Below are 14,693 nucleotides of genomic sequence, written 5' to 3'. Positions count from 1 at the left end.
AACCTTGAACTATGAAACCATTGGTGGCAGGGTTCAGTCACTGACAGCACAACTTTATCGAATCACTTCAAGAGTTGGATTTTTTCAAAAGACCTGGTCTCAGGAGAAGACTCAACTTTCATACTGGGGCAGTGGTTCACTTTAAAACACAAAACTTTTTTAATCCTAAGAAGTAACTAATACCCAAAATACTGTCTTGAATTATGAAATCCATCAGTTCTTGACATCATCTAGACCTGTATCTAGAACTCCATTGTAAAATCTTTTTAGGCATGTGTTTGGCTTCTGTGAAAACTCTGTTTAAATGTAAACTTCATACCACACTGTCAGTTTTTGTTTTAATAAAACTATATAGATTTGTTAAAAAAAAAAAATGAGCAACAGAAAAGAATCATGAGTCCCATTTAAAACTATTATAAAGAAAACAGAAAATGTGGAGTAGAGTATCTCTATAGCATAAAATTAATTATGAAAATTACACAAGCTATGAAAGAACATAAAAACTCTGAAATTAGGTGAGTGGAGAAAAGAAAATGTGAAATAAACCTATAGAACTAAGGAAAAAATTAAAAATCAAAGAAAAATTATTTCAGAATGAAACAAATGACTAATGCATTAAGAGAAAAAAGAGACAAAAAGGAAGATAAGTAAAAAGGTATAAAGAGATTTTAAAAAATGTTTTGAGAGAAAGTGATAAATATAAAAGATTTTTTAAAAATCCAAGCTAAGTATAAAGGACAGAGAGGGAAGACAAAATAGAAAAAAATACCAAAAACTATAATTCAAGAAGAAAATGTTCCTAAAAAATTACTCGAAACTACTCACTTATAACTTTTTCAGAGTGGACTTGATGGCAGAAAACAATGCAGTAAAATATTTAACATATTCAAGGCAAGAAAATGTGAGCCATGGATCTCACATCCATCCAAACTAACCTTCAAGTAGAAAGACTGCAAACAAACTGATAGGAACATTCACTAACTCAGGGAATATGGTTCCCATGAACATTTCCTCTGAATTCACTCAACTCTAGAATAGAAGTCAGTAAACTTTTTCTGTAAAAGGCCAAATAGTAAATATTTCAGTCTTTGCAGGTCATGTGGTCTTTGTCACAACTACTCAACTTCTGCCATTGTAGTGTTTTTAAAAGCAGCCAAGACTCATGGGCCACAGTTTGCTGGCCCCTGTACTAGAGAATGAACCTCAGTAAACCAAAAACCTAGGAAGGTAGTGAGATAAGGACTGGTGCTGAGCATGAAATATGTATTTACTTGTAGAACTAAGACTTAGTGATGGTTATCAGAGTACACAGCATAGTTTGTAATGGCTAAATGCTCTGGCCCTTTAGATGCAGCAGAACTATTTTTAAAAATGGAGAATGGTGAGTGTATATGAAAAGTACCTATTACTTTAAATGTATTAATTTAGAATAAAGAGATATTGCTTAAATCAGGGAAGAAGAGGTGCTAGTTAATTAAAATAATGCTGATAGGAATGAGCCAATTCACAACTACCAAAGAGGACACTAAAGGTGTTATATAAAGATAACCAATAGAATTAAAACATGAACCTTCCTAAATATTGAAAGATAAATCAAAAGAAAAGCACGCAAGTAAAACAAAAAAGGAGAGAATAAAAGAGGACACATAATGAAAGAGAGCATGCTATTGTTTATTCAAGAAAGAGGGATCTACAAATATACCTGCAATTGCTTATATTTTTTAAAGGGGAGCATACACCATTTAAAAAAAAAGATTCTCTATGGAAGAAAGGAGTAAGGTAGAAGAGCCAGGATAGAAACAAGAATATTAAAGAACTGACTTCGAAATTGTATAATTTTGTTACGTAATTATAAGAAAAATGAAACTTAAAAAAGTAGTAATTCTTAAAAATTGAAAAATAAAGTTGAAAATAAAAAGAAACAAGTGAATTGTTGACCTAATGATACATAGAAAAGAACTAGTTCAATAATTTAAAAAGAGTATATCTTGGGGCGGCCCGATGGCTCAGTTGGTTAGAGCGTGAGCTCTGAACAACAGGTTCGATTCCCACATGGGCCAGTGAGCTGCACCCTCCACAACTAGACTGAAGACAACCAGCTGCTGGTGGGGCAGCCGGATGGCTCAGTTGGTTAGAGCGCAAGCTCTCAACAACAAGGCTGCCGGTTCAATTCCCTCATGGGATGGTGGGCTCTGCCCCCTGCAACTAAAGACTGAAAACGGTGACTGGACTTGGAGCTGATGGGCCCTGGAGAAACACACTTTTCCTCAATATTTCCCAATAATATTAAAAACAAAAAACAAACAAACAAAAAAACCAGAGTATATCCTTGTACATCCTTTGTATATCCTTACTATAGTGTATGTGTAAAAAACGGCAGAATATAAATAATATAAAATGTTTTCAGTAATCGTATCATTTGTAGTCATGTAGACTGTTGTTCTTGAACTTTGGGTAAATCAAGTGAGTAATTATGTCAAGTGTCCCCCAGAACCCAGATTTTTGGTGCAGTTGAAAGAGATACAGATGGTAAGGTTGATGAGATTAAGTTAAAAACCCATTAGCCTTGAATTTGAAGTATCAATATAAACTCATAATTTATTTTACCTTAAAAAATTGTATTTCTTACCTTTGTCCATTAAAAAGGCCTAGAGACAATGATCAATCTAATAGCAAGTAGTTCACAATGCCCAGATTTTAGCCTCTACCACTTCCTAAGGAAATTAAGACTTTTAGAAATGACTGATTCCAAGTGTGGAGCAAAGGAAAAAAAAAAAAAAAAAGGTATGAGGTGTGATCACAAAATACAGTGAATGTTTAAATTTTAAAAAATTTATTACAGTAAAAGACACATTGCCATTAACCCCCCTCAAAATATTCCCGTCACATCAAAAGGACATAGGAAATCAAAACACTATACACCTTAAATTTATACATAATTATTTGTCAATTATATCTTAATAAAACTGGGGGTCGGTGAAGGACACAGAAGCCATCCTCAAGCAGAGTCCAGCGGGCAAAGAAGGGGTAATTGGATCATAGAGTAATGACCAAAATGGATCAAAACACAACAAATGTGTTCAAATCCATGATTTCATAATATTATGAAGAAAAAAAATCATTAATCACTTTTAGAGAATGTTAATGAATAAAACGCATTATTTTTGAAAACTGATAAAGGAAAGGAATCAAGCACTTGTCCCACCTTTATTATAAATCAGAACCTCAGAGTAACCAAATGGTCGGTGAGGGGTGTTTGCTCTTTATAGAACTATCCCAGATAATAAACACAGGGCTGATAAAAGCACAATCTCCCAACTTTGCAACCTCCAGCGAATAAACTGATCTAGGCAATGATGATTAATTTTTAAAACATCACAGAAAGATGTTATATATCCCCTTAAGGAAGTACACAGCCCAAAGCAATCTCTAGAGCTAACCACCAATTTATCAGAAATACAGGGAATAGAGGAACATAGGGATGCAATCCTAAATATTCAGGCTGGGGAAAGCTCTGCAGGAACAAAGACATGGTTTCTTCAACAACAACAAAATTGTAAGAAAACAGAGAGGAAACTTGTAGATTAAGATACTTAAAGAGATATAATGAAACACAATGTATGGACCTTATATGAATTCCAATTTAAACAGACAAAATGAAATAAAAAATGTGTAAGACAACGCAGGAAAGTGAACAACTGAATCTGATGATAGAGGTGAAATGACACAATAGGACTTGCTTCAAAATAATCCAAGGGAGCGGAGGTAAGTGGAGAGATGAGACTAGACCTATCTGATTGCATATTTGTAACTGCTGAAACTGGGGTGAAGACAAGGATTGTCTTTAATTAGATTTAACCCTGATTTTATTGAGGCAAACTACAAACACTGTCTTATTTCCGTAATGATTTGTTTTGAAGCATACCTAAAAACACTCAGGGTTGCCACTTCATACTTTTGCTTTCTTTGAATATTTAAAAAATGTAACTAAAACTGTCTTGCAAAAGACCTAACACTTACAACTCTTCTATAAAACCTATGTGCGCGTGCACGCGCCCATGCACACACACGCACACACACAACAAAATCTGGCTTGTTGGATTCGCTAAAATGTTAATGGGGCAGACCTATAAAAATTTAATTTTTAGAAAATATCTTGTCTTTAAGAAGTAAAAGCATCTGCCATCATTAAACACAATGTCAAACTATTTTTTTAATCTCTAAAAATGTATAACTTTTTTATAACAATCATTTTAAAAAGGTTCCTTTTTAAAATTTTTTTACAGAACCAAGGTGGTCCATAAAATTTGTCCAATGACAGAAAATGGAATATGTAATTCCGAAGATACCAAGTTTTACACTGAAGGACAAAATTATTTTTAAGTGTGTACTGAGTTTCAGTTTTTCATAGGTCACACACATCTGAGTTGTAGATGAGTTGCTCAGCTTGCATGGTTTTTTATAGAAAAAAATTTGATCTGACATTTAAAATTCAGGAGATTTCACATAAAATCCAGATTTCAACAGTGCTACATGCAGCAATGGGCTACAGCACAGTACCAGCTGCCTTTTTCAGCAGGGGTATGCGTTCTCCTTTTCACCACAGCCCCTATCGATCCTCCTTTCTTTGCACATATTATAGGCCTGGTCTCCTCAGACTTTTGAGTTTGTGATCACCAGTTATAGCCTAACATTGTTCTGAGGAAGGTTTCCTCCCCCTTCTTAACAAAGAAGTAGAATGGAAAAAAGAGGCGGTAAGAGCCAATATCATTCAGTTTTATACTTCAAAATGAAAAAAAAAAAGTATCAGCATTCTTTCTTCTTCTAGCACAGAAATAAATGCTATCTGCATATTTGTAAATGCTTTTTTTTGACAGAGCGGTTAAGGCTTACCTTCAGATCAAGGCTGCTGAGACTTACAACATCATCATCTTTTGCTCTTCGTTTTCTTTTCTGTAAGAAAAAAAAAGTCATCCTTATATAGAAGGAATAAATGTTACTCCACTAAGCAAACACTCCATATGACCTCAAAAATCACTTTAAAAAGTGGAGCCTTTGGCTCTATTTATAAGAATACTTTTGTGAGGGATGCTCATAAATTATCTCTACCAAATATACTGTCTAAATAGGTCTCCCTCTAAATCATCTCTCTGTGAAGTGATTCCACCCTATTAAAAATTTACTTATGTAAAGTTTTTCAGAACAGAACACTTATTGTAAGTCAAGGGCTGTCTGTACTCGTTAGAGAAAAAGTAAATATGTTTTATATATAAAGGCAACAAGTTTTGTTTAAAAAGGAATACATATTATTTATTCTATGCGAGGGAGGTGTCTTCACTAGAAAAAATATCCTTTTCTTGTGGCCTAAAGTAATTAAGATTTGTTGCCTGCAGTGAGATTTATCAGCTGGAAGATGAATATACTCGTCCTGGAATACCTTCAGTCATTCATTGCCTTCACTCAGTCCTAATGGCACCAGTAGAGGCAAAACTGTGTACACAGCTTTAATTTCTGGTCCTTAATCAATATTGAAGAAGAATCTTTAAGTGGCATTTCATTCTCCCACATCCCAAAATATCTTTTCAGATATTTGTGATACATCTTAGCTCTTGTGAACTCTCAAAACTGACCAGCCAGAGCTCTCTTCTAGGACCTGGCCCCACCTTGAGGCGAAACTAGTGGGAGCAGAATCAAAATCATGCAAGACAGGAACAATAAAGAAAAGATAAAATCCAGACAGAAGTGGGGAAAACATATGGAACCAGTTAGTCTCAGAAGCAAGCCACTATGAAAACAACAAAAGAGGAGCTCTATGAAGTTAGAAAAGCTATCTGAACCAAGCCTCCTTGTGAAAAGTTCAGAAAAACTAAATTCACATTAAAATGAACAGAAAATTCTCCAAGTCAAATCTTACACAAAATAACTCTAAAAAAAAAAAAAACAAGACAGAATAAGGGGCAGAATAACATTCCTACAGGGGATGAAACATTCAAAGAAGCAGAGAAAAACTATAACATACTATTTCAAGTTTAGGTAAGACATTAAGAAAATGATATAAGACATAAAAGAACAATATAAATCAGAGTGAAAAGAAAATAAAAAATGAGGTGACAGAACTCAAGAAATCTTTATTGATCTTAAGGTCATACCCAGAAGATACAGAAAAGTATAATAAGATCCTAACTTTGAAAAGCAGACTAAGCAAAAATTCTGCATATGTGTATCTTATCTGTGAGGCTGAGTATATATTCATAAGTAACTATATGAGCAAAATATAGAGGGAAACATATGGTGGTGTTGACATGGGTTAGACTGAAGGTTGGGGGGGTGTAAGGACTTATATGGGGAAGAGAACGGAGGAGGAAACTGTCAGGCAAAAAGACTGTACTGAGGGGAGAAAGTATACACATGAGCTACATGATCATATTTATGCATTTATATAAAATTGTATGTGTGGGCCTATGTAGTAAGAAATTTAAGATTTTAAACATTCTACTGTATTTTCTTTTAAATATTTTAATTTTGATTTTCCTATTTATATGTTTAATCCACCTAGAATTTATTTATTTATAATTCAAGTTTATTGAGGTGACAATGTTAGTAAAGCTACACAGATTTCTGGTGTACAATTCTGTAATACATCATCTATGTATCACATTGTGTGTTTACCACCCAGCGTCAGTTCTCCTACCATCCATACATTTGATCCCCTGTACCCTCATCTACCACCCCCATATCCACTTAGAATTTATTTTGTATGTATGTGTTGTGAGGTAACATAGCACATGTCAGCCCACCCGACACCATTCCTTCATAATGCTTATGGTACAGTATGTTCTCATATATATGTGGTCAGTTTCTGGGGTCTCTGTTTTGTTCCATCAGTCTACTTACGCATACCTGCACCCACATTAAGCTGTGTAATTATCGCACCTTTGCAATACGTCTTAACAGTGAATAAATAAGTCATATGCTCCCCAACTTGTATACCACTTTTGCTGTTTTGGACCTTCTACTTTTCCACTTGAATTGTAGAATGAGATCTATTATAATCCAGTGGGATTTCTATCAGAACTACACTGAATTTATGCATTAATTTTGGGAGAATTGACATTTTTATGCTATTGAGTCTTTCCTTGCATGAGTATGGTATGTCTCCACTTAATTAGGTGTTCTTTTATTGATGCTTTCCAGTATTTCCCATTAAAGTCTCACAGATATTTGCGTAGATTTATTCCTAGATTTCAAAATTGTTTTTATTTCAGTAAAAGCATCTTTAGGGATGGCAGGTTAGCTCAGTTGGTTAGAGTGTGGTGCTGATAGCACCAGAGATGCTGGTTCAAACCCCGCATGGGCCACTGTGAGCTGTGCCCTCCTTTAAAAAAAAAAAAAGCATCTTTAAAAATTATAACTTTTTGGGTCAGCCTGGTGGCTCAGGCGGTTAGAGCTCCATGCTCCTAACTCCGAAGACTGCCGGTTCGATTCCCACATGGGCCAGTGGGCTCTCAACCACAAGGTTGCCAGTTCAACTCCTCGAATCCCGCAAGGGATGGTGGGCTGTGCCCCCTGCAACTAGAAAATGGCAACTGGTCCTGGAGCTGAGCTGAGCCCTCCACAACTAAGATTGAAAGGACAACAACTTGACTTGGAAAAAAGGCCCAGAAGTACACACTGTTCCCCAATAAAGTCCTGTTCCCCTTCCCCAATAAAATCTTTAAAAAAAAAAAAAAATTACAACTTTTTATTGCTAGTATATATACATTCTATTGATTTCTTTTTATACCTTTTATAGCCAATAACCTTTCTTGAACTCTTATTATTAGTTCTAACAGCTACTATTAATATTCTCTTGGATGCTCTATATAGACAATTTTTCTACACATTTTCTCTAAGTAATGTCCTCACACTGTCCTTTCCTTTCTAGTTTGTATACGACTTGTTCTCCGGTCTTACTGTACTGGTGAGGAGCACTAATACAATGCTGAACAGACACGGTGACAGCAGCCTTTTTCCTAAATTTGAAAGGAATGTTTAAACCATTTTATCATTATGTATGTTGTTTGTGGTAGGTCTCAGATTACGGAAGTTTTCTATTCTGTTCTTGGTTTGCCAAGAATTTTATCATGATTGGGTGTTGATTTTATTTTTTTCCACTCTTATGTTTCCTTCTATTTTCTTTGGTTTACTTTATTGTTCTTTGTCTAAACTCTTGAGTTAGATGCTTAATTTTTGTTCTCTTAAACTATGTATTTAAAAATTGTAAATCTTCTTAGAACTCAACTGCATTCCAAAAGTTTTAATACATGAACCATGAGATATGTTTTGTCACGGGAAACCTCTACAAAAGTGTTTTCACAAGTGGGAGGCACCCTTCCCAGAGGATATGCAGGATATCTTCTCTGGAGTACACGAGGAAAATATCAGAATTTTTATTTTTATGTATTTCTTAATCCTTAAAAGTTTTACTAATATTTAATATACAGATGACGAGCTCATCATCACTCACATGATAAGGTTAAAGACAATGGCGATCTAATTAGATCCAGTAAGAAACAGTCCCAAACTGTGAAATTATCATGGCTATTTGAAATATATATTTACGTCCACTATCATTAACCTCACTCTCAGTGAGTACTGTGCTTTAAGATACTAGCTAATAATGGTGGTACACACATAAAAATTGTATCGGGGTACATGTATCGGGGTCAAAACAGTTTTGCTGATAGGCTTGCAAAATCAAGTTTGGAGACACTTCTAAACTTCTTCTGTTTAAGTTTAGGCTCGTCAGCTAGTAAGGGAAAGGGACCAAGATGAAAAAGTTTCAAAGGAAAATGTAAAATTGTATTAAAATCAGAAGACTCTCTATAAATGCTTTACTCACGAATTAATGCATGTAATCAGTATAAGAGTACAAGAATCTCGAACAGGAGTCCCCAACAGAAATATAAATTAAAGACAAAGAACAGAATACAAATTAAATAAGCATTGCTGAACCCATCAGCAACACATGCGCACAAATGAAGTTTGGCAAACTAGAAACAGATCTTTGCTATTTCCCCAAATAAGAAAAGCGTAAGAATCATGCTCTATTTGTACATACTTCATTAATATGAGTACTATGAAATAATCAGTTTTTAATTACAAAAGAATCAATTTTCTGGTGTCACTTTGCACAAAGTTAGATGCCTCTATAAAGTCTCATTCTAAAAATAATGAAGTAGTCCCTCTATACTAAAATGATTAATAACAAAAAACAATTCATTCATCATATATACTTTTAGATTTTTCAACCAAGAAAAAAGCTGTTAGAGTATGTACAGTAAAACAACTTCACCTTTCATAATATATTCTCTTAATTTTAACACCATTAAGAATAAGAGAAAGGATTACATAGAGTTAAAGGTGAATATATCTAATACTTTTCAAAATACATTTTATATTTAATTGAAATAAAAATTTCTTTCAGTTTGTTTGCAGGAAAGAATTAGGCTGCCAAAGATGTCAAGAACTCTGTATCTCAAGATATTCAGAAGTACAGACAAATGAGCTGTACACCAGACTGAAAGACAACCCAGGAGTTAATTCTACCTAATGTCTTGAAATAAAAACACCCAGGCATATACTCACCAAAGTGAAGTCCCAATGTGGGCCAGGTGTTAAAAATGTGAAGGAGCTATCTCTCCGAAGGGAGTATCTGTTAATAGAAAATAAAAACAATAAATAGAGTAACTTTAGTAAAGCACTAGACAGATAAAAAGCTATCCTTCTCATAGTTTCAAAACTGTTTCAAGTAGTCGTTTAATAGTCATCCAATTATAGCAATAAGGGGGGGGTATGCAAAAAAAACAATCAGGTTTTGGTTACTCTCAGAATCTCTACAGAGGTGACAGAGCCTTTATAAAATGAGTGAATAGATTAAGAGTACTTAAAGAAAATAATTCACCAAACCAAGCAGTTTTTTGTAGGAACATATACATGGTTCAATTATATGAAATTTCATTATATATTGCACAAATAAGTTAAACAAAAACAGTAAATGACGCAAAAAATTATTTGATAAAATTTAACATTTGTGCCTAATATTTTAAAAACAATAAAAGCATACTCTTTAATATAATAAAACAAATGCATTTAATTTATATGTCATATTAAACCTCTTTCATGTACTGATTTTTCAAAATTATGATTTAATAAACCAAATAAAAAGCTCTGAATACTACATCTGAGATAAAGGTCAGACTCTGGTTAGATTAAAATTTGACTAGAATTTTGTTCTTTATTAAGTGACAGATTTTTCTTGTGTCATCTTTTCATTCAACGTAAAGAAATAAAGAGAATCCTTATGACAAAAACCTGTCTTCACCTTTTATAAAGTATAAACCTCTGTTTATAAAACACACAGAAAAATTGCAAAATAGAACGAGCACAGGAAATGATGATAGTTTATAAACTATACTTATTGTCAATTGCTTCAGATGTAAATAAACATACTATTTTTTTCTCCCTTATAAAAATAAATGAAGATGAACCAAATGAGAAAAGCAAACGCTACTTATTCAAAGCTTGCTATAGCAAGGGAGTCAGCCACCATCGCCTGCATTCAGGCAAACTCAAAAGCAGGCTGAGGGGGTCCGGCCTGGTGGCTCAGGCAGTTGGAGCTTCGTGCTCCTAACACCAAAAGGTGCTGGTTCAATTCCCACATGGGCCAGTGCCAGATGGCTCAGTTGGTTGGAGCACCAGCTCTCAACCACAGGTTGTCAGTTCAACTCCACAAGGTGGGCTGTGTCCCCTGCAACAACAATGGCAACAGGACCTGGAGCTGAGCAGCGCCCTCCACAACTAAGACCGAAAGGACAACAACTTGACTTGGAAAAGTCCCAGAAGTACACACTGTTCCCCAATAAAGTCCTGTTCCCATTCCCCAATAAAATCTTAAAAAAGGGAAAAAAAAGAAAAAAAGAAAAAAAGGCTGAAGAGGGAAAGCCTTATAGCAGAAAAAAGGGATGACTTCCCATATGCCCTGATTCGAGGCTGTAGCAGGGGAGCTGCAGGCAGGCTAACTATTAGGTTGGTGCAAAAGTAACTGGGGTTGGCCCATTGCAGGGAGGGATTGAACCGACAACCTTGGTGCTCTAACCAACTGAGCTAACCGGTCACCCCCGGTCTTTGCAATTTTTAACCTTTTAAACTGCAATTACTTTTGTACCAACCTAATAGAAGGAGGTCATCCTACGTGATTGATTAAGGGTGCAGTATGGCTTACTCTAGTTGGTTCTAAGTTAGAAGGGAGAACAAAAATTATGGAAGCTGGTAGTTATTTATCAAATCCTGGTCATTTGGGGCCAATTGTTATAGAAGTTATTGTTTAACTTCTTGGATTATCAAGTCCATTATCCATTTGTATATTCTGTCTCCATCCTTGATCCTCATGGTCTTTGTTAGCACTGTAAGTTATAGAAACACCACAGATGGCTGTGTTTTCCTATAATAATTTACAAGCTTAAATCAAATACAAGGGCTCCTACAGTTTTCAAAGCTAAATATAAAGCCGAAGTTTGTTTATATTTTGGCAAGGAGCACAGGGAAAAGGGCTACAGGAGAAAGAGGATGTCAGAACGGCTTCACAGAAGGATTAATAAAGTAATACTAATGCTGAATCAAAGAGAAACAGCAATTAGCACAGCATACAAGAGCCAGGAAGGCTCTTTGTACAAAGGGAATAGCACGTGTTAAGGAGTGAAATGAATTATATTCAGGAAACTGCAAGTAGTCCCTTATGCTTGAGAATCAAAAGAAATAAGGAAGGGCTAGATCATGATAAAAGGCCTTACATACAACCCTTAAAGAGTATGTATGGATTTGATCTTGAGTATGCATGGCTGCTATCAGCTACTGAATTCTAAGTAAGGAGAAGGATGGATTGGAAGAAGGCAAGATTGGTCAGAAAGACCAGTCAGGAGGCAGCTCCAATACTGCTTACAATAATGGTAAGGGGCTGAGCAATAGCAGTGAGGTTTGAGAAGAAATTAGAAACAGGGCTCCATGACAACACGGGTAGATTTCCCTTTTCCTCCCTATGGCTACTCAGTTATTACCAAGGTTCCTAACACAGTGAAATATGATGTCACTAATAATAACTAGAAACAGATGCAAAAAGATCTTAAGGTATTTAAAGCAAGTATTTCCTAAATAATTGTTTGGGAAAGATTTGTTAAATAACAAAAATTCCACCAAGTAAATTTTAAAGACCTAATTGGTTTTATTGAACGATTCATGAATCGGGCAGCATCCCATCTAGCAAATAGAAAGAAGCTCCTCCCAAAAGCTGTACAAAACGGAAGGTTTTTAGAGGCAGAAAGGGGGTGGAAAAAGGACATTATTAGTAAAGAAAGCACTGTTTCAGGCAGTCACCCTCCTGAGGGGAAGGGACCTATCCTATCAGACAGATCACCTCACTAGTGCTGACCAGGTAATTCCATGTGACTTGGTTAAAAGGTTACATTCCTGGGAAGCTGAAACTGCAATTAGGCTAAGTAGTAAATCTTAGTTTGCTGATGTGGAGCTTGGCACAACTGACTCCATTCTGGGTCTGTTGTGTCTATTCAACAAATGAAAACACAGTAAGCTTTGTATTACTCTTGGAGCTCAAAAGGGTCTCTTTAGTGGAGCAAGTTAACTTAAGGAAATGATTATGCCACTATAGAAAAGTCAAGCAACAATGACGAAAATAGTATGATTTTTGATAAAACACTGGAACAAGGTGTTTAAGTTAAACACAAAAGACATCTGAAATACATTATAATTCATATGGCTAAACATACATAGCTGTATTATAAATAAATGCTACAAGATTATAGGGAAAACAAGACCTTCATACCACAAGTCCATACATCACACTTCTTAAAAACAAATACCATTATGATCTCACTTAATATATGGAATCTAAAGAACAGAATAAACAAGCAAACAAAATAAAAATAGACTAAGAGATATAGAGGAAAAACTAATGGTTGCTAGATGGGAGGGGGAGAAGGTGAAGGGATTAAAAAGTACAAATTGGCAGTTACAATATAGTCATGGGGATGCGAAATACAGTATGGGGAATACAGTCAATAATGTAAAGATTATGTAGGGGGCCAGATGGGTACTGGACTCATCAGGGAGACCACTTCATAGACTGTGTAGATGCCTGACCACTGCGCTGTACACCTGAAGCTGAAGTAGAATAATATTGTATGTCAACTATAATTAAATACATGTATGTATACATATATACATATATATGTCACGGGATGTAAAGTACAGTATAGGGAATATAGTCAACATTATTGTTAACAGCTATATACAATGTCAGAGAGGTAGTAGATGGGGAGGGTATCACTTCGTGAGGGATATAAATGTTTATTACATTTTGTACACTTGAAACTAAAAACAAACAACAACAAAACAAAAAAAACACTGCTCGAGGGAAGTGTTACCACATGGTTAAACAGAGCCTTCAATTGGAGACGGGGCTGAGAAAGCAGCAATTGTGATTTCTCAAACTATTTTTAATTTAATACAAATATTTATTACAAAGTAGTAATCATACTGGCACTTAAAATATTCAATAAACACTGCCTTTTAGGTATAAGACAAGTGTTAAGGAGAACACAAAACCAAAGCTTTTTTTATTTATTCCCTAGAATTGACCATACTGACATCAGAATGAATTCGATGTCTGAAAGCTGGAAAGAAAAATAGTTCTTAGGAATTTTAAACAGGTTAAACTGGAAAAAATATTTCCAATTGGATGGCAAGATTCTTTCCAGCACTAGCTATAATCAGCTTTACAGTAATGCTATTTTTTCCCATTCCAATAACAAGTAACTATTTATTTTGAATACCCATGGAAAAAAGTAACCCAAAAAACAAATTGTGTCCAGAAAGCATGTGAGACACTGCCAACTTTAAAAATCTTGGAAAGACACAGTCATTTTTCACAGGGGTCATACTCAAAATATAATAGCTATTTTAAATCCTTGTGGGGAAAAAAAAATTTTGATTTCACAAAGCATTACGATTATAACTGCCCTTTCTAGAAGATACCCAATACAGTCCATTTAGAGGGGAGTTTAAAGGCTGAAATAAGAAGGGATGGTCTTTCCTCTTTTCAAGAATTTTTGTCCAAATCCCTTTTACATACATCTAAATAATTATAACACTTAAGGCATGAAGGAACTAGCAGGATATATAAAATTGTGTTTCCTATTATTAACCTCTTTGGGATTATTCCTTGGCCTCTAACATACTTCCTTTCATATTATTTGGTATGTTTTCTAACAATGTATATTATTTCTACACTAAGTTAGTGTTAGTCTAAAGAAAGCACTGATGAAGTTGTTCAAAAAGGGAATTATCCTGTTAATTCATTCTTAAGCCAAACGATATTTTCAGAGGTTATGATTTGTGTCACTGCCCTCCCTTATCATGGTAGATAATTAAGAGCTGAATTGGAATTATAAATGGCGGAAAGGTACCTCAATGAATATTTTCATAAAGTGTACCACACAACATAAGTGAGATTACTCTTCCAATTACAAAGGAAACAAGCTACAAAAACATAAAGACACTGGCTTATAATAAGGAAGATATTTAGGGGTTTACAATGACAAACAACCAAAATGAGTTAGCAAAGTAAAGTTTTTAAAACG

At 34.8% G+C, this 14,693-nt stretch overlaps 1 protein-coding gene across 1 annotated transcript in view; it reads right to left on the bottom strand.

Moving 5' to 3' along the window:
• Positions 1-14,693, bottom strand: part of NET1 (neuroepithelial cell transforming 1) — a 37,756-nt gene that overhangs the window by 20,050 nt on the left and 3,013 nt on the right. The window contains exons 2-3 of the mRNA XM_019738261.3: positions 9,628-9,694; positions 4,894-4,953 (exon numbers count right to left, since the gene is read on the bottom strand). Of these exons, the coding sequence (XP_019593820.2) occupies positions 4,894-4,953; positions 9,628-9,694 (127 nt within the window). The remainder of the gene's footprint in view (positions 1-4,893; positions 4,954-9,627; positions 9,695-14,693) is intronic.

This window comes from Rhinolophus sinicus, chromosome 1 (assembly GCF_057876585.1).
Source record: "Rhinolophus sinicus isolate RSI-liver-muscle chromosome 1, RSI-T2T, whole genome shotgun sequence".
NCBI lineage: Eukaryota > Metazoa > Chordata > Mammalia > Chiroptera > Rhinolophidae > Rhinolophus > Rhinolophus sinicus.
This window is presented reverse-complemented; position numbering and strand designations above follow the sequence as displayed.